Below are 21,593 nucleotides of genomic sequence, written 5' to 3'. Positions count from 1 at the left end.
ACGAAACTGTTTAATGCAGCATTCTGTATATAGGTGTGTTTGGGTTGTTTTAAATGTTTTTTAAAATAATTAAAATTATATTATTTGGCTACGTCACAATCGAGTCTACACCTTTTATTACACGGCTCTGTGAAATACTTGATTCTGATTGGTCAATCGCGCATTCCAGGAGACAGGTCTAACTGCAGAACCGCAGAACCCATATACGTCACTCACAACAGTCTGAGGGCGACAACAGCGCCACGCCACAGTCTCATGCCGGAAGTGGGCGGAGCTGATTTATCTTCGCATACATTGCTCTATTTGGAGCGTTTCAAGCCCAAAGTTTAAACGATGTTAATAATGTCAAGTATTTAATTAATAAGTTCTAATTGAAGATAGATAGAGAGATGATAGATAGGCTAGATAGATATACTCACTCATAGTTAAATCATATAAATATGTTTTAAAATAAACAATACTGGATATTAATACAAAATAAAATAATTTACGTTAAAAAATGTATTTATAAAAAAAAAACATTGTAACGTTTTTAAAGTAAAAAGTTGCTATTATTTTTTATTTATTTATATTATGTCTTAAATATTATATTAGATAAACTGAACACAAATCTTAACACACAAAAAATGAAAACAAAGATTGAGCATTTGAACATTTATTTTTATGACACAATATATTTGTTTTTTACTCAAGCATCTCAGAATAAACCTTTTATTCATAGTAGATAATATATATTACACAATTCTACACTGTTATGCATGATTCAGATTAATCAAACCCCAAAACACACAGAAATTGTTTAATTTTATAAAATGTTCCTTAAAAATCCCCTTAAGTAGCAAAGGCATCATATACTAGCTTTGGTTTGCTTTAAAAAATACACAATCAGACCAAGGGGAATAAATTGAACTAAGTTGAAAGTTATTGCACAGCAGGTACATGACAAATTAAATCTAAAATAAATGTAACCTCTATAAACACTGACAACTGTCTCTTTGGCCAGTTGTTGGTCAACCATTCAGCCTGTGAAAGTTGAAGGGCTTTTTCCCAGTCTTCCACTTTCACATTTCAGAAATCAGGGCTCTTCCACTAAACTGTTGAAAACTTTTGGTTGTTCCACAGTCTTTACACTGCAGTGCAGAGGTCTTCTGTGATCCGCGGCTCCTTCATGAGACAAAAAAATAGGATGAAATGTTGGAAGTGTTTTAACAATATTGTGTGTTGAAGTCAGGATGTAGCATGTATAATAAAGTTGTGAAATTCAGTTTCTCATGTCTAAATTTCTGACATAAATGATACCCTGTCACAATCAAATGAATTAACCATTTTCAGTTCAAAATGTATACAGAAATCAAAGGCAAGCACTTCATAGGGCTTCTCACACTGAGCTTATCGTCATTCTAAACACACTTTTAACCTCGGGTAAAGTAACATTTCACACTTTTATATTTACGTGCTTTGGACAGTCACTGAAACACTGTGTATTCTATATAAATAATAAAGTCAGCATTGAAGAGGAAAAACATCAAATGCAAACAGAAAACGCAATTGCAGCGAAGAAGAGACCATTTAAATTATTGTATAGTCTGAAATGTCCATTCACACAGCAAAAACTCCAGTGTTAAATTAACTCCCCTGAGAGTACATGTGAGACCACACTCAAGAGTGTTAAAGTGTTAAAGTAAGAGTGTTAAAGTAACACTGAAGCAGTGTTAAAGTTAATAAGATAATTAACTGATTAAAGGAGTGATGATTGGCAATTATTGAAGATACCTGATGTTAACAGAATTACCAAATGAGGCCATTTTGGTGATCAGTGTTTGTTTAACTTGGGCTCTTGACCCTTGACTTTGTAAGATTATATTTTGTTTGATGCCGTAACCAACAGTCAGACAAGCCATGAGAAAAGCTGATTGTTTGGTGTTGGTTATGTTTTGATGTTGTCATTACTTGATCTGAATCCCTCAACTAATTTAGAGTCTCTTAGTTGGGTTTATCTGGTTGATTATAACATGAGATCCAGCATTTTCAATAGAATTCTAATGATTTCTTTGCCACTAGAGGCAGACGTTGAAAAGACGTCCACTGAGGAGCCAGAATGAAAGTTTTTATGATGTCTGTTTTGGACGTGATCTGCACGTCTGATATAGACCCTCATGGACCTCAAGGTTAAACACTAGTTCAAATCTGCTCATTGTGGACATATGTTTTATCTGTAATTGCAAAGCAACTCACAGACAAAGTGTGTTTATCCAAAAATCATAAAAACAAAATTAACAGATAATAAGATGTTGATGATCTATGGTTCATTTGAAGTCACCATTGTGGAGGGAAGCGTTTGCTTTAGTTGGGCTCTTGGTCCCCGTACGTGTGTTAGCGTTTCTGAGGCTGCTGTAACTGTGTGTGTGTGTGTGAAACACAAGAGTTGTGGCTGAGAAAGCAAAGCTAAAGTGACATCAGGTGTTGTCAGCTCCTTGTTGGTGATAACTAAATCATCAGAAAGTGTGCATCTGATATTATGTTTTTATTTGGTACAATAGTAATTTGTTTATAGCCTCTGCAGTATTGGCACCAATAGCCTTATCCTGAAGGATGATAAAGTACATACACCCAATGTTTTGAGAAAATATTTCCCATGATCACACACAGACATCAAGGTTTGGCCTATGTTTCACAACAATGGTGACACAAAAACGCTTCCTGCTGCAATGCATGATGGGTGGCTTTGTAGTACAAAACTGATGCTTGATTGTCACCATTGTTGTGAATCATAGGCCAAATCTTGATATCTGTGTGTGACCATGGGAAATATTTTCTCAAAACATTGGGTACACATACTTTTTTTCTCATCCGTCAGGATAGGTGGTCCTTTTATTGCTATTGGTGCCAATAATGCAGATTCACAAGATTATAGAGGCTATAAACAAATAACTATTGTGCCAAACAAGAACACAAAAAACAACATCAGATGCTCACTTTCTGATGATTTAGTTATCATCAACAAGGAGCTGACAACATCTGATGTCACATTAGCTTTGCTTTCTCAGCCACAACTCTTGTGTTTCACACACACACAGTTACAGCAGCCTCAGAAACGTTAACACATGTATGGGGACCAAGAGCCCAACTAAAGCAAACGCTTCCCTCCACAATGGTGACTTCAAATGAACCATAAATCCTCAACATCTAAACCTCTGTTAATTCTTAGTAAGAGCTTCTGTAGACGTCTGACTCTGACAGAAATAGTCAAAGTGTGTCTTATATCTGTGATTAAGGGCAGCACAGTGTCTCAGTGGGAAACACTGGCTCCTCACACCAAGAAGATCCTGGATTGAATCCTGAGCCAGAGAGTCTTTCCTTCAGGTCTGGTTTCTCTCATGATCCAAAAATGTGTGAATTACAGAAGATAAGTTGTCTAAAGTGTCTAAAGGTGTGAGTGAAGTTTCTTTTATTTTTATGATTTTCGGACAAACACACACTGTCTGAGTTGCTTTGCAATTACAAATGGAAAATATGTCCACTTGTGAATTGTGATGTTCTCATTTGGTGATTCTGCTTGTTATCATCAGGTATCTTCAATAATTGCCAATAATCAGTTAATTATCTTATTAACTTTAACACTGCTTCAGTGTTACTTTAACACTCTTATTTTAACACTTTAACACTCTTGAGTGTGGTCTCACATGTACTCTCAGGAGAGTTAATTTAACACTGGAGTTTTTGCTGTGCAGGATAAACTTGTAATACACGGACATGCAAAGCTTGAGCATTTATGAAAACATATTGTGTGCAGGGCAGTGTTTGTCAGTGACCCTGATACTGCACATATGTTATCCCATGGTTTATTAAAGTACAGTGTGGAACGGCAGTGTATGAATACCCAGGATTAATTGTTCATCTTGAGTAAATGATGATCAGTGTGAAACATGAAGCAAGTTAACCCAAGATTCTGTATACCCGGAGTTTACTATTTCAAGTGTGAAAAGCCCTCATGTTTTTTATCCTAATGAAGGGAAGCTTGTATTTAAAAAAAATTACCTTTTCCTTCTTTTTCTTACCATTAACATTAAGATCCTACTGTCAATAGAGCCATCCAACTGTTGTGGAACAGTCTAAAACAATCGAACATTATAGAATAGAAGAACATTCCTAGACAATGTGACATATAACAACACACTATCTGTATAAGTAGCTTATGTCTTTATTAGAGCCTTTTAAAACTAACCTTGTTTTTGATCAGCTTCCATTGTCCTGGAGTGACATTCTGATTGTCAATTTACTGCAACAAAATCAAACAGATATATATATAATGCTTGGTTGTGTACTTAATTTAATTTTAATGGGACACATTCAAACACATGAAATAGTGTTTGCATTTTGTTAGCTTAAGCACTATATATATATACACTTGAAACTTTATAACCAACTAATTCAAAAGGGACAACAAATAAATACTATTTCTTGCTACTGTGTATAAACAAATAACTCAAAATCTTCATACCTCCATGGACAGCTGCTATTTGAAGTGAATTTGAAGGTGTACTGTGCCATCTGGTCAGTTTAAAACACTGGGCAGTAGAAACTGTTGCAGAATGTCTTGCATTGATGTACATGAAGTAAAGCTGATCCTCTCCAAATCGTAATGCCTCAATAAATTAGTGGGAAAAACACTGGTCAGTATCAGATAAAAGCAAATAAAAAATACGGCGCCAACAACCAAAAATAAAATCACAAACAATTATGTTACTTAAACCAAGACCATATCAACAGACGCGATAGACATCGTAAAGCAGAGCACATTAGAAAAAAATAGAGCCACGTTCTGTATAAAGTGTTAATACAACAACGATGGATCAAATACACAACACAAATAAACTTGATAGATTAAAACCACAACACAAAACAGCTGTTTACCGTGTCCTCTTCTTCCGCCGTGCCGATTGTTTAGTTTTCGTGAACTCCGCCCACTTCCGGCATGAGACTGTGGCATGGCGCTGTTGTCCTCAGAGCGTTGTGAGTGACGTATATGGGTTCTGCGGTTCTGCAGTTGGTTATTATTGCATTCCAGCGGTATGTTATTTCCAGATAACACACACCGCTCATCCGGGTACTGCGAGTTATCCTGACCGGTACTACTTCTATGCTTAACGCTGGCGCCATCTTGTGGCTTAAACAGTCGTAGGTTACAATGGAAGACTTCAAGGCGGGTTTCCTTTATAACGTTTGTAATATAGATATTTTTCTCACACAAACGCATCGATTCGAATCAGAAGGCTCTATTAACCCATCGGAGTCGTGTGGAGCACGTTATTTGACGGACAGCTGCATTTTTATGGACTTCAAAAACAACTACAACTGCTGGGATTAACGTTAGCCTGGACTTTTTAAATATAACTCCGATTGTATTTATCTGACAGAAGAATGTCATACACACCTATAATGACTTGAGGGTGAGTAAATCATAGGCTTGGTTTCATTTTTGGGTGAACTAACCCTTTCAGCATTCATTTTAACATTTAGCAGCAATAGATAAAGGCTTAAAGCAGGTTGGAACTGTTTTCCTTCGCGGAAGCTTTGCGTAAGAGCTAATAAAATATTTAATCTCGAGACAATATTTTGTGTATAATAATTATTTATTTGAGACTAGTAGCCGTGTAATAAGCGGGATGATGTAAACCCAGCCGGTTGTTATCGCAGAATAAACCCCTTCAGAGTGATGCTCCGCTTCGTGTCGGGGTCCTGATCACTCTGTCGGGGTTTATTCTGCGATAACAACCGGCTGGGTTTACATCATCCCTTACTTATCTAGTTTGAATGACGTGATTATTTTTTGTAGTTTTAACTAAATGATAGTTTAATACAACAAATGAATAAAGTTCATACAACAAGATTTCAACAAATTATTTCAAACCAATTCGATTTTGCTGGAAAAGCATATTTCAATTTCATGGAAAAGCTTTCATTTGATTATGTTCTTTCAACAGTTTAGTTTTTGAGTGTGCTATATCTGGTGATGAGTGTTTTATTCAGGAGTTTGTACATTTGTACATACATTTTTAAGATTTTTAAATAAAATAAACTACTTTTATTATTTATTTTCACACAAAATCTGTTGCTCCATAAATGTCCAATACAAACATATATATTTTTCTGTATCATTCATTACAGGAGTAGTAAAAAGCACATTTTTCTTAAGGTGTGCCTTTAGCCCTGTTGTACCCCGGGGAATAAAGGAATGTCTTCACATTACCACCATCAGCAAATTCTCCACCCAAATGGCTAAGCCCAGGCAGAAAAAAGCTGGAAACTTTTTAGGCACCCTCGACTAGTACAAACTAGTTTCAGCTTGATGCAATCATACAGCAATGCAATACATATAAAGACAAAAAAAGAACAAAACCAAACCAAAACTAAACAGCAGCTTAGCCCACATTCACTTGTAAGCACACAAACACACACACTTGCACTATTTAACACTGAAGGTGAGCAGACTAATACCAACCTATAAGCATTAACCATATCACATTGCATTTACAATTAAATGTGTTACGCAAGAGGATTACACAATATTAAATCGTCACGAAAAAGCAAGGAGCTGCCAATTCTCTTGTTTTTGTCCTCACTCTCTTATGTTAATTTCTCCATTGAGTGATCTGAATTCCTGCTCTCTCCTGCCTTTTTCCATCTGATGCCGACCATCAATGTAAACTTGTTATTATTCAAGGACAGTTTGTTCACACTGCTGCACGACCCAAAAGAGAGACAGAGAGACGGAAGTTGATTTTTAAAAGCTAGACAAAATGCATGGGAGAAGAAATGCTTTTGACCTGTCACTCTGTGATCTGTTTTGGATTTCCCTCAAATGCTTCAGCATAGCAGGTAAGTGAAACATTTATGTTACTTTCCAGCATATGTATATGTTAACTCACTCCTTTTCTATCAATTTGGCAGGGGTTAAGATTATTGGTCATGATACAACAGCCATGAAAGGAGGAAATGCCACTTTGTTTTGCCATCTGATTGAGGCAGAGGAGAATATAACTCACATCATCTGGCAGAAACAGACGAGAGAAAACCCTATGCCAGAAACCTTCTTTATCATCCACAAAGATGGGAGAACTGAACACACAAATGGTTTACTGGACAAGGTCAAATTTATTGGGAGTATTAATGAGAAGAATGGATCGATTCAGCTGCTGGGAATGTCACTCATGGATGATGGGATCTACACTTGCATCTTCAACACATTTCCTACTGGACAAATTCTGATGAACATTAGTGTCACAGTACATGGTAAGACTGAAGGGTATGGTACATTTAAAGTTCAACCAAAAATGACAAATCTGTCATTTATTAACCTATGTGTTGTACCTTTGTAACTCTCTTTCATAAAACACATGATTGATTAGGGACTGAAGCTGTCAAGCTTTAAAAAGCACCGGTATCAGTTTTTATTATTTCAATTTATTTTATATAAAATATAATAAAAGTTTATATGACTCCTGTGATATATTACAGTCCATACAGGTTTGGAAAAACCATGAGAAAAAACACATGTTAGTAACATGACAGGATTTTCAGTTTTGGATGACAGTAATTTAAATGTTTTATGAATATATTTCCTCTCACAAACATATTAGGTGTAGAGCAACATGTTTTTTATCCATTGTTTTTCCAAACCTTTTTTCCTGTATTTTCCTGTAAGTTCCTCATATAAATCTATTATATGGTTTAACATTACGGGTGTGTAGATCCCAACGAAGACGAAGGAGAGTATAAGACTTCCAAACACAAAAGATCTTTATTTACAAAAACTTTATCTAAAGGTAGAGAACCATAGATAAACACAGACTTGTGACAAACATTTTTGGAATAATGCAAATGAGTCGTATAAATCACTGCTACACTATTTTAATAGTGCTTTTGGGTCCTTTTTTGAAAGCTTCAGTCCACAAAAAATAATTGTAATGTTTTCCATACAGATTGAGAAGGGATTTTTGAATGAACTACTGACAGTAATTCATGAGTATGTTACATGAGTATTTTCCTCTCACACACATGATGGGTGTAGAGAAAATCTTGTAAAAGTAAAATGGTAATGCTTTTAGTTAGGAGATGCACAATCTGGGTCATATTTGCTCATTTTAAAGGGATCATGAACTGCCTTATTTTATTGTTTTATAATGTTTCCTGTGGTGAACTTACAATGTTTGTTGATTTTTACAGCAAAAATGGTCATAATTTAGAAATAAAAGGCATTTTTTTCTAACGTGACTTTAGCCTCTGATTTGAACACTCTGTTGGAAGGAGCTAGCCCGACAAGACAGACCCACATCAAGATGTTTGGTCTGGATACTCACCATTGGCATCTCAATCCGAGGGCGGATAAACGGTTGTCTTTCAAACTAAGCATTCGCCGTATCCGGTCGGCAAAACTCTCTTCCCACATCTTCCCTTTTTAAGAATGACTTCAGTGCCGTTCTTTTCTCAGAGAAAAGCTTAACTCCAAGTCTTCCGGAGTCGCAGTCAAAACTGATTCGAAAGACCGCCGTTCACCAGTTTCTGTGTTTACTAGAAGCACGCAAACGCAACTCTGACGTCATTATGTTAAGCCCCGCCCACTGACTCTATACACGGTGTGATTAGCCTGACCAAAGTTTGGTATTTACAGCACAGAAGTGAACTGAGAGTTGCTAGAAGACACTCACGGCAGATTAGAATTGCTAGTGTGCGTCTAGATTTCTAGGGTAGGAAGGGGCGTCTCTAGCCTAGAAATCTAGACGCACCCTAGCGGCAGCAAATCTAATCTGCCCGCGAGTGTCGTCTAGCAACTCTCAATACCCTTCTGAGCTGTATTCGCCTAATTCTTGCCGGGCCAATCACATCGTTTATCGAGTCGGCGGGCGGGGCCATAATGACGACGGCCGAGTTGCGTTTGCGTGCTTCAAGTAAACACAGAAACTGGCGAACGGCGGTCTTTCGAATCAGCTTTGACCGCGACTCTGGAAGACTTGGAGTTAAGCTTTTCTCTGAGAAAAGAACAAAGAACGGCACTGAAGTCATTCTTAAAAAGGGAAGATGTGTTCTGAGTTTTGCTGACCGGATACGCCGAATGTTTTATCTAACAGCAAGCTCTGCTTCACCTTCGTTGCTCTGGTTGGTTGTAGCGCTATCCTATCGCGTGCAGAGGGAGTTTGAAAGACAACCGTTTATCCGCCCCTCGGATTGAGCCGTCAATGGTGAGTTTCCAGACCAAACATCTTGATGTGGGTTTGGCTTGTCAGGCTAGGGCTTCTCTGCTTTGAGACTTCAGTGTAAACACCCACTGCTTGGATTGGCTAACATTTTGCATATGAAATCACAAAGTGTTATAAAAGAGCGTTCTTTGATCGTTTTCTATAATTTATTCACAGTTTAAATCACAGATTATTTTCATCCTACCTAGAGAAACAATGTGAAGATGAGTGTTTAGTCACTGGTTTGATTTACTGACACAGACAAAGAACATCTGACTGTACATAAATCATTGTATCAGAAATCACTGGTCACAGATCAGGCATTAGAATTAACTCACATGTTGTCAATTATCTGTCGAGTCCATATCATAAAAGTTTGTTTGCAAAGCCTACACCGAAATTGTGACTGATATACCAAATAATCCACAGTGAAATGTAGTGAATACAAATAAATAATGCTCAGCTGAGACATTCACATTGATGGAAGTAAATAAGCACATTCCTAGCATTAGATCCTTTGAGGTGATGTTATTTGTAGTCCAGTGATCCTGTATCGCTCTTCTTTCCTCATCATCTCACTAACACTCCAGTGGGCGGAGCCAAAGTTGTGATGATGAAGTAGTCATTGATCTTCTTCTGCAGAGGCGCTCTTTCACCAGCTATTACAGGCACATTCCACAACAAGCCGTTTTCTGGGCTTGGTTCCAATAAAATCTGTTTTTGGACTAACAAGGAAGTTTTCAGATCTGAAAAGGACAGGATATTCTTATAGTATGATGACCTCTAAAATGTCAAAAGAAATATTTAGTTTATTAGTTCATGACCCCTTTAATGATTTAAATTGGTGAATGTATTTGCCACAAAATGTTTTAGATGTTCCACATTGTTCACATGATTCATTTATTGCCATTTTCCCTTTCAAATGTAGTTCCTCCTGTGGGGAATGTGACGGGGAGCACACATGTTTCTCATCATTACGACGTTACTCTGGCATCGTGTGTAGCCTCCAATGCACGGCCTGCAGCAGAAGTGCTGTGGAGATTAGGAGCTTTGAATGGCTCCCTGAGGACGGACACCAGCCTCACAGAGCACTCAGATGGTACCGTCACTGTTGTGACCTACATACATGGAGCACCATCTAAACATTTAAACCAGAAGAAAATCCAGTGCGTGGTAAAACACAGCACACTGACAAAGGAGCTTGAACTCGACTACGTGATAAATGTCCACTGTAGGTAACAGCCTGTTTATACAGTAAAAGTCATATGCTAGCCTATATACAATTTAATATAACATTAACTAGTCAGGGGCAATGCTAGGAGTTCTGGGTCCCTGCATATGAAATGTGTTTGTTGGTCAAGGTGGAATGCAAGGGAATATTTGACTCCTCTAAAAAAATTGAATTGGCCTAATTGATGTTTATACTTGGACTGATGTGTAACTTGGGCAGTACAAGACCAAATGTCCCTCCTGTAACTGAAGCTAAATTTTAGCATCACGTGAACAATGTTTATGGTAAGCCAATATTATTTTTATTCATCATTTTGAATTCTCTTAGATCCTCCAGAATTGGTGGTGATAATCCCTGATGATCTAAAAGAGGCTGAAGAATATCATTGTTTAGTGGATTGTAACCCAACACCGACGAGCTACATCTGGATCAAGTAATGAAGCCCTTAGTTCTTTCACTTTTCAGACACATTTGGAGTTGTGTAGCAAGGAGATACTTTAAGCTCTAATTTATAGCTGTTTTGTTCCTGTTCTGTTATTTAATTTTTTGTGTATTGGACGATGGATTCCAAACTGATATAAAGTTTAATATATGGGAGTGCTGTAGTACTCAAGACTAGACGGTCTTGATAATGTCATGGACTTAGGGTTAGGGTTAGGGTTTTCAAATTTTTTCAAAGGTGGAGAGTTTGGGGCGTGGCTACTGTAGCAGGTGGAGAGTTTGGGGCGTGGCTGCTGTAGCAGATGGAGAGTTTGGGGCGTGGCTGCTGTAGCAGATGGAGAGTTTGGGGCGTGGCTACTGTAGCAGATGGAGAGTTTGGGGCGTGGCTATTGTAGCAGATGGAGAGTTTGGGGCGTGGCTGCTGTAGCAGATGGAAAGTTTGGGGCGTGGCTACTGTAGCAGATGGAGAGTTTGGGGCGTGGCTGCTGTAGCAGATGGAGAGTTTGGGGCGTGGCTGCTGTAGCAGATGGAAAGTTTGGGGCGCGGCTACTGTAGCAGATGGAGAGTTTGGGGCGTGGCTGCTGTAGCAGATGGAGAGTTTGGGGCGTGGCTGCTGTAGCAGATGGAGAGTTTGGGACGTGGCTGCTGTAGCAGATGGAGAGTTTGGGGCGTGGCTGCTGTAGTAGATGGAGAGTTTGGGGCGTGGCTACTGTAGCAGATTGAGAGTTTGGGGCGTGGCTGCTGTAGCAGATGGAGAGTTTGGGGCGTGGCTGCTGTAGCAGATGGAGAGTTTGGGACGTGGCTGCTGTAGCAGATGGAGAGTTTGGGACGTGGCTGCTGTAGCAGATGGAGAGTTTGGGGCGTGGCTGCTGTAGCAGACGGAGAGTTTGGGGCGTGGCTACTGTAGCAGATGGAGAGTTTGGGGCGTGGCTGCTGTAGCAGATGGAGAGTTTGGGGCGTGGCTGCTGTAGCAGATGGAGAGTTTGGGGCGTGGCTACTGTAGCAGATGGAGAGTTTGGGGCGTGGCTGCTGTAGCAGATGGAGAGTTTGGGGCGTGGCTACTGTAGCAGATGGAGAGTTTGGGGCGTGGCTGCTGTAGCAGATGGAGAGTTTGGGGCGTGGCTACTGTAGCAGATGGAGAGTTTGGGGCGTGGCTGCTGTAGCAGATGGAGAGTTTGGGGCGTGGCTGCTGTAGCAAGTTTCAAGTTGTGTTCAAGTTTCCAGATTTTTGCCTTTGATACTTTCTTATATCAGTTTCCCTCGTGTGTCTTTATTAACAGAGTGAATGGAAGTACTCCTCATTCTAAAGGCAATAAACTTGTCATCCCGACATCATCCGCTGATGTTAATGGTGTATACATCTGTACAGCATCAAACGAGTACGGAAGTGCGTCAGGTGTGCTCTATGTGGATAACTCTGGTGAGTCCTTTAAAATCTTTATATTTTAAAATAGTTATGTTCAGTTGTTTTTTATTCTTATTTTATTCATATTATTCTTCTGTTCTGTCATTCTAGTCTACTCTTTACATGAACGCATTTAGCACACGCTTTCATACTAAGCGACTTACAATTGAGGAACGCAAGCAAATCAACATAGAGTCAATATTCAATATACAAAACTTAAATATGTTATCTCACGCTCTTTTTTTATTGATCCCTTATTCCATGTTTTGTAGGATCCATTGATGTCTGTTGGGATCTTTTTGGTTTTATCTTCAGCTGTGGCATCCTGGGGATTACTGTTTTCACAGTGCCCTTAAGTAGATTTCTACTTTTACTTAAGGGCTACTATAAAATGTTTTGAAATTTAGATCAGTTTGCATATGTGACCTACAGTTGTGGTTAGAATTAATGGCACCTTTGGTAAATATGATCAAAGATGACTATAAAAATAAATCTGCATTGTTTATCCTTTTGATTTTTCATCAAGAAATGTGCTAAATTCTAACCTTTCATTGAAGCAAAATAAAATAAAAAATTTTCCCCCAAAAACATGTTGGACATAATAATTGGCACCCTTTTATTAAATACTGTTTTGGCAAAATAATAGCTCTGAGTCTTCTCCTGTAATGCCTGATGAGAACTCTTCAGATCCTTCAGATCCAGATTCATGTTGGCACTTCTTCTCTTCAGTTCAGACACTCGTTCTCTAAAGGGTTCAGGTCAGGGAACTGGGACGCTCATGGCAGAAGCTTCATTTTCTGCTCAGTGACTCTTTTTTGTGTTGATTTTGATGTTTGTTTTGGATCGTTGTCCTGATGGAAGATCCAACCACGACCCATTGTAAGATTTCTGGCAGAGGCCGTCAGGTAATAGACCAACATTAAAGGGATAGTTCACTTTAAAATGAAAACTCTGGCATCCTTTACTCACCCTCAAGTTGTTTCAAACCTGTATGAATTTCATTCTTCAGCTGAACACAAAGGAATATATTTTGAAGAATGTCAGTAACCAAACAGTTAACTGGAGCCATTGACTTCCATAGTAAGAAAAAAAATATGGAAGTCAATGGCTCCAGTTAACTATTTGGTTACTGACATTCTTCAAAATATCTTTCCTTGTGTTCAGCTGAAGAATGAAAGTCATACAGATTTGAAACAACTTGAGAAAAGGATGACAGAATTTTCATTTTAAAATGAACTATCCCTTTAAAGATCCAGCGAAATATTTGACCATGGACATTAAGGTCATTTTATCCCTGTTTGTTTGCTCCAAAGCCATCTGGTGGGTTTGCTGTCAAAAAGCTCTTTTTATAGTGTCATCTGACCACAGAACCAGGTCCTGTCTGAAGCTCCAGTCATGTCTGAGCTGAATATACAGGAGTTTGTTTCTGGATGAGCAAGGAGGATTTTTCTTGAATTCCTCCCAAACAACATGTGGTGACGATGGGGTTGTTAGATGGTTTTTCTCAGGATTTCTGACCCTATAGACTCAAGTAATCTCTGCAGTTCTCCATCTGTGACCATTGGAGGTTTTTGTCCACTCAAACTCTGCATTAGGACGATATACACACACGTCCTCGTCCAGCAGGATTCGTAACATCTTTAGCTGATTGAAATTCTTAATTGTTGCCCTGATGCTGGAAATGGGGATTTTCGGTGCTTTAGCTGTTTTCTTACTGACACTCTCTCTTTTGTGAAGCTCAACAATATTCTGCTGCACATCAGAACTATATTCTGTGGTTTTACTCATTGTGATGATGATTAAGGGAATTTGGCCTTTGTGCTTCTCATATTTATACTCCTGTGGAACAACACGTCATAGCAGGGCAAATTCTTGTCACCCTGGTGTGCTAAAAATTTAAATATTAATGGGAATATACTTCAGAGATATTTACCTTATAAAACATTCTAGGTGTAACATTAATTGTTTTGGAGAAAAAACATTGATTTCATTTTGTGATTTAGGTTTTGAATGAAAGATCAAAAGGATAAACAATATTTGATCATATTTATCATGGTTGCCAATAATTCTGACCACTACTGAACAAAGATCTGCAGACTCTAAAAAAAATTAATCATATTATGCATTTCTTTATTCTGGCATGCATGGGAAAAGTGGAAAGAAAAGAAGCTGTCAAGAGTCAAGAGAGTTACAAAACTGAAGCCCTATGATCCGATGACCCTAAAGATAAGAGTCTCTGAGATCCTGTTTACGGTCATCGGATCATAGGGCTTCAGTTTTAAAACTGTTGACTCAGAAAACTTCACAAACAAAAAGAGGTCCAACACACACAAGGATGTGCAGAGGAAATGTGTTATTCCCAATTTGGAAAGGATCCAGTCAAATTTGTCAAAAAAGACAGTAATGCTCTTCATCAAACTGCCTATTCATTAAAGAAACTGCATCATGGTTTCCACTATCTTTAAACAACACAACTGTGATTATAATCATAAATGTTTCTTGAGCAGCAAATAAGCATTAGAATGATTTTTGAAGGATCATGTGACACTTCAGTAATGGCTGCTGGAAATCAATCTGTAGTTTTGATAAAATAGAAACAGAAAAATCTTATTTAAAAAATAAATAGCTAAATAAATAAATACTGATCTCAAGCAACAAGAGTGAGACCAGGTTTATTTATTTATTATTTACAGGTATCTTTTACTACTAATTATTTTAAATTACTTTTATGTAAAGCACTTGTGAATGAAATGTACATATGAACTTTTAACAAACTTTGTGGCCTTGCCTATGTGTTCTTGTCAAAATTTCATACAGAGTTGCCGCCAGGGGCGTAGCACCAAATTTTGGGCCCTGGGTACAAACCATCTTGCTGGGCCCCCGTACCATGTATGTGTATGTATAGAAAACGGACTTCCCTGCCTTGGGCCCTGGTTACTCAGTACCCTTTATCCCCCCAGTCCCACGCCCCTGGTTGCCGCAGCTGTAAGTTTGAACCTGGAAGTCGTAAAACTGCCTTTAAAAATATATAAATAACACTGAAGCAAAAACAAAAACAGTACAGCTATGCACCATTATGCCTTTTACCTCTAAAAAGATTGCTAAATGGTACATATTAGTACCTTTTATCTTTGAACAATCATAAATGTGACTATTTTGCATTGCCACGCTCAAAAAGTTCAATCAAATTAATTTAGAACTTTCTTTTTCTTTTGAGTTCTCTAAACTGACACATTTGAAGTAATTGTTACATGTATAACCTGTCCGCTGTGTTCTCTGTGTTTTGAGTTCAGCCCCGTGACAGACCCTGCGTCCCAATTGGCATACTATCCATACTAAATAGTATTCGAAATAACAATTAGTATGTCCCAAATCGTAGTATGTTGAAAAGAGTATTCCAAAGATACCCGGATGGTTTACTATTTCCGGTCCGAATTCGAAGTGCGGATCAATGCACACTCTAACGGCTGATATTGCCCACAACCCATTGCGAGTTAGACGAGGATTCGATTAGAACTACAAACGCGGATAAACAGCGTTAAAAAACTACAAACATGACGGATGTGCGAGTCAGACGGTTAAGTAGAGACGTTTAGATAAAGGGGTTTGAGTGACCAACTCTCAATATTTAACCGGACAAAAATATATTTATTCAGTGTTGTCCACATTATATTTCACATGCAGCAGCGTTGTGAACTTTTTAAATGACACGTTTGGCCATTAACTTTTAAATGCATCATTATATTTAAACTGCAAACACATGAGGAGAGTCTCTGCAATAAAGACCCACACATGGCAGATCAACGAGCGGCTACATTTCTCTCCGATACGGTAGGAGATTAAACTGAATGTGGAGGATTTGAACTGAGACGAATCTGACGATGATTGACAGGGCAGATAAACGGTGACGGGATGCACGTAACTAAGCGACAGAGTCCGTTAAAGATGGCAAATGCTGCGTCCCAATTCGCCTACTTATACTACGTCCTAAAATTATGCACTCTTTTTGTGAAGAAAAGGTATGTACTTTTTAGTGTGTAGCAGAAAAGTATGCAAGCTTCGGGACACACTACTTCGCCATCTTTAACGGACTCTGTCACTTAGTTACGTGCATCCAATGGGGTAATCTAGCGCTCGGAAAGCGTTCCACCCCTAGGGGCTGCCATTGCTAACCAAGCCATCACCTGCTGTTAGCATCCCATTGACTACCATTCATTTTTGAGTCACTTTGACAGTGAATAACTTTACATCTGAGACGTTTAAAGACTCCATTTGTCCATTGTTTATTTCTAAAGAAACACGACAATGCATAAAAGGCTCCGTTACCTTGTATCTTACACTATCGCCCCGCAGAAGCTGTTTTTGTAAAAATAGGCTAACGATTGCGTCATAACCAACGCGACCCTGTCGCACAGTTGAGAAATTACCGTATAGACCTGAGGAGACGCTCGCAGGCAATCTTTACTGTCTATGAGGCCGTCGGGGGGACGTGGAGACATAAAGTCTGATAAAGTCAAGGGAGAAGAATGGGGAGAAGCCGACAGTGAGCCAAAAGCAACGGGAGAAAATATTTAAACAACGTGATTCAGATTTCACTTTCCACAACTACTAGAAGACTTACAGCTGTCAGACAGGAGGCTCACGTCACATCTCCGTCCTCAAGCTCAGTCTGAGCCGGCGCAGTTCGCTCAGCCATCAGGAAGTGAGTGCCTCTAGGTTGACTTCATTATTTCGCCGTTGACGTCAATGGGGTCGCTGTGTCCATTTCTTTTACTGTCTATGCGTGCATCCCGTCACCGTTTATCTGCCCTGTCAATCATCGTCAGATTCGTCACAGTTCAAATCCTCCACATTCAGTTTAATCTCCTACCGTATCGGAGAGAAATGTAGCCGCTCATTGATCTGCCATGTGTGGGTCTTTAATGCAGAGACTCTGCTCATGTGTTTGCAGTTTAAATATAATGATGCATTTAAAAGTTAATGGCCAAACGTGTCATTACAAAAGTTCACAACGCTGCTGCATGTGAAATATAATGTGACAACACTGAATAAATATATTTTTGTCAGGTTAAATATTGATAGGGTCACTCAAACCCCTTTATCTAAACTTCTCTACTTAACCGTCGAACTCGCACATCCGTCATGTTTGTAGTTTTTTAACGCTTTTTATCCGCGTTTGTAGTTCTAATCGAATCCTCGTCCAACATGCAATGGGTTGTGGGCAATATCAGCCGTTAGAGTGCCCATCGATCCATACTACGAATTCGGACCGGAAATAGTAGACCATCCGGGAATCTTTGGAATACTCTTTTCAACATACTACGATTTGGGACATACTAATTCTATTTTCGAATACTATTTAGGATGGATAGTATGCCAATTGGGACGCAGGGAAAGTAGTATGTCCCGAAGCTTGCTTACTTTTCTGCTACACACTCAAAAAAAAGTACATACCTTTTCTTCACAAAAGAGTACATACCTTTAGGACGTAGTATAAGTAGGCGAATTGGGACGCAGCACTAGTTTCTCCCCAGTCTTTACTAATGAGTTATGTCTATCACCTGTGTCCTGTTAATTACCTGGTTTAGCCCTGTGTATTTAGTTCTCAGTTTCCTCTCAGTGTTTGTCCGTCGTCGTTCATGTAAAGTGGTGTATCTGGATGTTCCTGTGGTATTTCAATTAAAAGTTTCCTGTTCCAAGTTCGCATTTGCCTTTATGAGTTTGACCTACACACCCAATTTGTAACAGTAATCTGAATTTATTTTTTTGAGTTTTATAAACTTTTCATTTAGACAAACTTAAATTTAATCAAAACTGGGCTGGGATTTGTATTTCCCAGCATGGTTTGCAATGAAAGGAAGAGTAAATGTTAAAATTAAGTGTTATTTGTTTGTGCATGATTAATGTTAAGTGGGATATTTAGTCTTTTGTAATGTTTTATAGTTTAAAAGAGTTTCTGTTATGTTGGGTTTTTCCTTAATGTTTTTGCGTTTTGCCAACTTATTCTGGTTTTCAGTGTTGGTATTCATAGTGTTCAGTTACATGACTGTCACGGAGCCCTGGAGGGCCAAACAGCCAGAGAACTGCAGCACAATCCTGTCAATAATTTAAAAACAAAAATGTGAACAAGGTGCAAGTTTTGGGCACTTGTGATCCATATACAGCACCTGCTGCAGTATTTCAATCATTAAAAACAGCGGGACAGTTTTAAAATGCTTAATGTTAAAAACACTTATAGGGTGAGTTGCACCAATAAGGATTAAATTAAGAAAAGTTTAACGCTAATCGAGGACTTGTTGATCCGGGTGTTATTTTAAATCGAGTTGTGTTGCATCACTTAATTTTAAACACAGACACCATGTAGAAAGACTGTTCAAATTAAAGGGTTGATCGGGATGAACCGATGCAAGGCTAAATGATTATTATTAGTGCAACCCACCTTTTAAGTGCTTTAAGTGATATTAAAAGATCAAATTCAGTTTCCATCTTTTTTATGATGCATATATACAGGCGAGCAGATGAGCCAAGAATATGAACGCAACTCGTTTTCTTTATAATGGTTTTCGATGGGAAAACTCTTAACAAGAAACCCTGTTTTGCATTTATATTCTGTGCTCGCCTGTACAAAGTATGCATCATCAATGAGGTGTATATTGAATTTGGTCTTTTAATATCACTGTCTTACTAAACTAAACATTTGCGCTCCAGGTGGGCGTTCCTATAATGGTGTGACGTCACATGGAAAACTATAGCATTTAAATGTCAACATTGTATGAAAAATAGCTTCTAGTGAGTAAGAGATGGTGTTTTAGCTCTGCTCGATCAATCTCCCCTGACTTCAGGGGCTCATGGCAGGTGCGCTAACAAAGACGATAAAGCCCGCACACTCAGGAAAAAAAGGCCAAATATATTTCCTTTAAGTGTACAACAGCTTCTCACATTACACTTAATGGGACATATTTGTACCTTATTTGCCACTAGGTTAGTAGTTTCTTAAAGCTACACTGTGTAACTTTTTTTTGTTTATTTTTAGCTAAAAACACTTAGTTCTTTCAAAAATAAATGTGCTCATTAATGTATATTTACTTCTTTCAAGTTATAAAGTATTCTCGTAAGTTTATAATATGCCATTGAAAATCCATACGGGTGAGGGGTTCGAATGCCGGTCGCCATGTTGCTCCTCCATCTTGAAAGTACATTAGCCAAAGAGGGACATACCCATAAATTCAAGCTTCGCCTTTCGCGTTTTAACACTCGATGATCATATACCTTTACACCGCTAGATGGGGGAAAATATCACACAGTGTAGCTTTAAGGGTATATATGACTACTCTAAGCTAAGGTATTAGGCTGTCCCTTTACTGCCACAGTGACTAAAGTGTTGTCTAAAGTTAAAATTCTCTTTAGTGTCCTGAGTTATTGTGATTATTTACTCACCCTCAAGCCTGTGGGGCACCGTTTGTAAAGCAGCTCACGCTGAAAATAACAGCAACATTTTGTCAAATTTAGCTTCAAACAATGTTTAAAAAACGGGTATGAATTTTTTACGGTCACTTTTTAGCACATTTACAACAATATTTGTCAACTTAGAGATATTTTAAATAGTTAAATCTAAATATTACATGTTACAACTAAATGTTAAATATAAATGCTTAGTATAAATTATAAGTCTAAATGTAAAAATCTAAATTTAAATCGAAATGTTAAATCGAAATATAAATATAAATGTTTCGGGTGAAACTAAATATATAACTAATATGCAGATTCAAAATGCCGATAACCAGAAGTGCCAAAATAAAAGCTGAGGTGGTTGTTGTTGTTGAAACATTTTACTAGCCACAAGGACGGCTCTACTAATGCTCTTGGCTAACGCTGAGCGGTGCGTACACACATTCTGGAGACAAGGGGAATTGGCGACACAGATGGTGAGGTCGTGAACTGAAGATATATTGTAGAAAATAAAAGAATTAAGAATTAATGACATTTAATTTTCACTTTATTTCATACATTACACATTATCATGAAGATTAAATCCAACAGTGTTATTCAGGGACATTATCAGCAAAAGTTAATAAAGGCCTTCTGAAGTGAAGTGGCATGTTTGTGTGAGAAAAATATCAATATTTAGAACTTTATAGACTAAAATAACTAACTTATGGCAGTATGGATGCATTTTTATGGATAAAGAAACAGCCATTCACTGCCATTATAAAGCTTGGAAGAGCCAGGACATTTATTAATATAACTCTGATTGTATAAAGAAGAAAGTCATACACACCTATGACTTTAGGGTGAGTAAATCATGGGACAATTTTCATTTTTGGGTGAACTAACCCTTTAATTGTCCCTTATCCGCAGAAGTGTACGGCATTACTAATCATTTTAAATTTCAGTAAAATTTTACTCTGTACATTTTCGTAAACGTACAACACACTTTTAGCCCAAAATTTAACTGTTCAAAAAACGAACAAACAGCAGGAGCGCGAGATATTTACGAATGAAAAATTCAAGTTACCTGTTCGTGGTCAGTCAGTAGCCGCATGTGGTGTCCACGTTTGCAAATAAAGACTAAATGAAAATCCCTTTGTATTGTGTGACATAGTCCAGTGAAGGCGTGTTTATGGCGTGTTTTACAGGAGTGCCGCGAGGCATGATCTCGGCCTCTGTGTGTGCTCGTACTGGCCAGTGGAAAAGCAGCTAAAAGGCAGAAGCACAACGGCGAGCGCATCGAGTATAAACACCTGCCCAAATGGACGAGGCGCGCCCGCAGTCAGCAGAGCCGAAAGGAAACGAGCAGAAGAAGACTGTAGGCTAAATTCACAAGATGGATGACCAGCGGCATAGAACCAAATTTTAGGCCCTGGATACAAACCATCTTGCTGGGCCCCTGTACCAAATACCACAGTGATACCAATTGGTGGGGTATTGGATTTTTATCATAAAAACACTTAAAATGTAACAAAATAAGCCACACTCTGATTAATGTATGTATGTATAGAAATCTGACTTCTAAGGCCCCCCTCCCCTGCCTCGGGCCCTCTCGGTACCCTTTACCCCCCCAGTCCGACGCCCCTGTGGATGACCTCGCATTACTTCGAGTTTGTCAGATAAGGACAAGAGCAACGTAATAGTAAAATGCAAATGCTTTCTTTTTCTTGCACTTGTAATGATGTTTTTGTGTTGTGAACCTCTTGAATTAAAAGAGAATAAAATAATGACAATAAGAAAATAACGAATGTGCATCTTGTCATGGCATTATAGTTTATATACAGTCCTGTTG

General features: G+C 38.4%; 2 protein-coding genes and 1 long non-coding RNA gene across 5 annotated transcripts in view; 1 reads left to right on the top strand and 2 right to left on the bottom strand.

Annotated features, from left to right (window-relative positions):
* Window positions 1-20,963, bottom strand: part of pde11a (phosphodiesterase 11a) — a 136,876-nt gene extending 115,913 nt beyond the window's left edge. The window contains exon 1 of the mRNA XM_067443128.1: window positions 20,829-20,963. Within this exon, the coding sequence (XP_067299229.1) occupies window positions 20,829-20,855 (27 nt within the window). The 5' untranslated portion in view covers window positions 20,856-20,963. The remainder of the gene's footprint in view (window positions 1-20,828) is intronic.
* Window positions 640-5,048, bottom strand: LOC137075938 (uncharacterized). 2 transcript variants are annotated; one of them, XR_010905123.1, is made up of 5 exons: window positions 4,915-5,048; window positions 4,502-4,646; window positions 4,226-4,279; window positions 4,059-4,112; window positions 640-1,164 (listed from the first exon to the last, which is right to left on the bottom strand). It is a non-coding gene; the product is annotated as an uncharacterized lncRNA (long non-coding RNA). The 2 variants fall into 2 exon arrangements; XR_010905122.1 differs by having other exon boundaries at window positions 4,502-5,048.
* On the top strand, window positions 6,295-21,549 carry si:ch211-222f23.6 (uncharacterized protein LOC100141493 homolog). 2 transcript variants are annotated; one of them, XM_067443129.1, is made up of 7 exons: window positions 6,295-6,879; window positions 6,952-7,293; window positions 10,165-10,467; window positions 10,795-10,900; window positions 12,189-12,328; window positions 12,586-12,669; window positions 20,950-21,549. In XM_067443129.1, the coding sequence occupies exons 1-7, from the start codon at window positions 6,801-6,803 to the stop codon at window positions 21,012-21,014; spliced, it is 1,119 nt and encodes a 372-aa protein (XP_067299230.1). In that variant the 5' UTR covers window positions 6,295-6,800; the 3' UTR covers window positions 21,015-21,549. The 2 variants fall into 2 exon arrangements, with proteins under 2 accessions (XP_067299230.1, XP_067299231.1); XM_067443130.1 differs by lacking the exon at window positions 12,586-12,669 and having other exon boundaries at window positions 6,304-6,879.
* Window positions 21,550-21,593: the final 44 nt, after the last annotated feature.

Source organism: Pseudorasbora parva, chromosome 5, assembly GCF_024679245.1.
Source record: "Pseudorasbora parva isolate DD20220531a chromosome 5, ASM2467924v1, whole genome shotgun sequence".
NCBI lineage: Eukaryota > Metazoa > Chordata > Actinopteri > Cypriniformes > Gobionidae > Pseudorasbora > Pseudorasbora parva.
Note: the sequence above shows the minus strand (reverse complement) of the source record. Positions and strands in the feature narration are given on the sequence as shown.

Excerpts from the sequence above, each read along its gene's own strand:
- si:ch211-222f23.6 (XM_067443129.1), top strand. The coding sequence starts at position 6,801 with ATGCATGGGAGAAGAAATGCTTTTGACCTGTCACTCTGTGATCTGTTT. Across the intron at positions 6,880-6,951 it reads CAAATGCTTCAGCATAGCAG|GGGTTAAGATTATTGGTCAT; the intron begins GTAAGTGAAACA and ends TCAATTTGGCAG. Across the intron at positions 7,294-10,164 it reads CATTAGTGTCACAGTACATG|TTCCTCCTGTGGGGAATGTG; the intron begins GTAAGACTGAAG and ends TTTCAAATGTAG.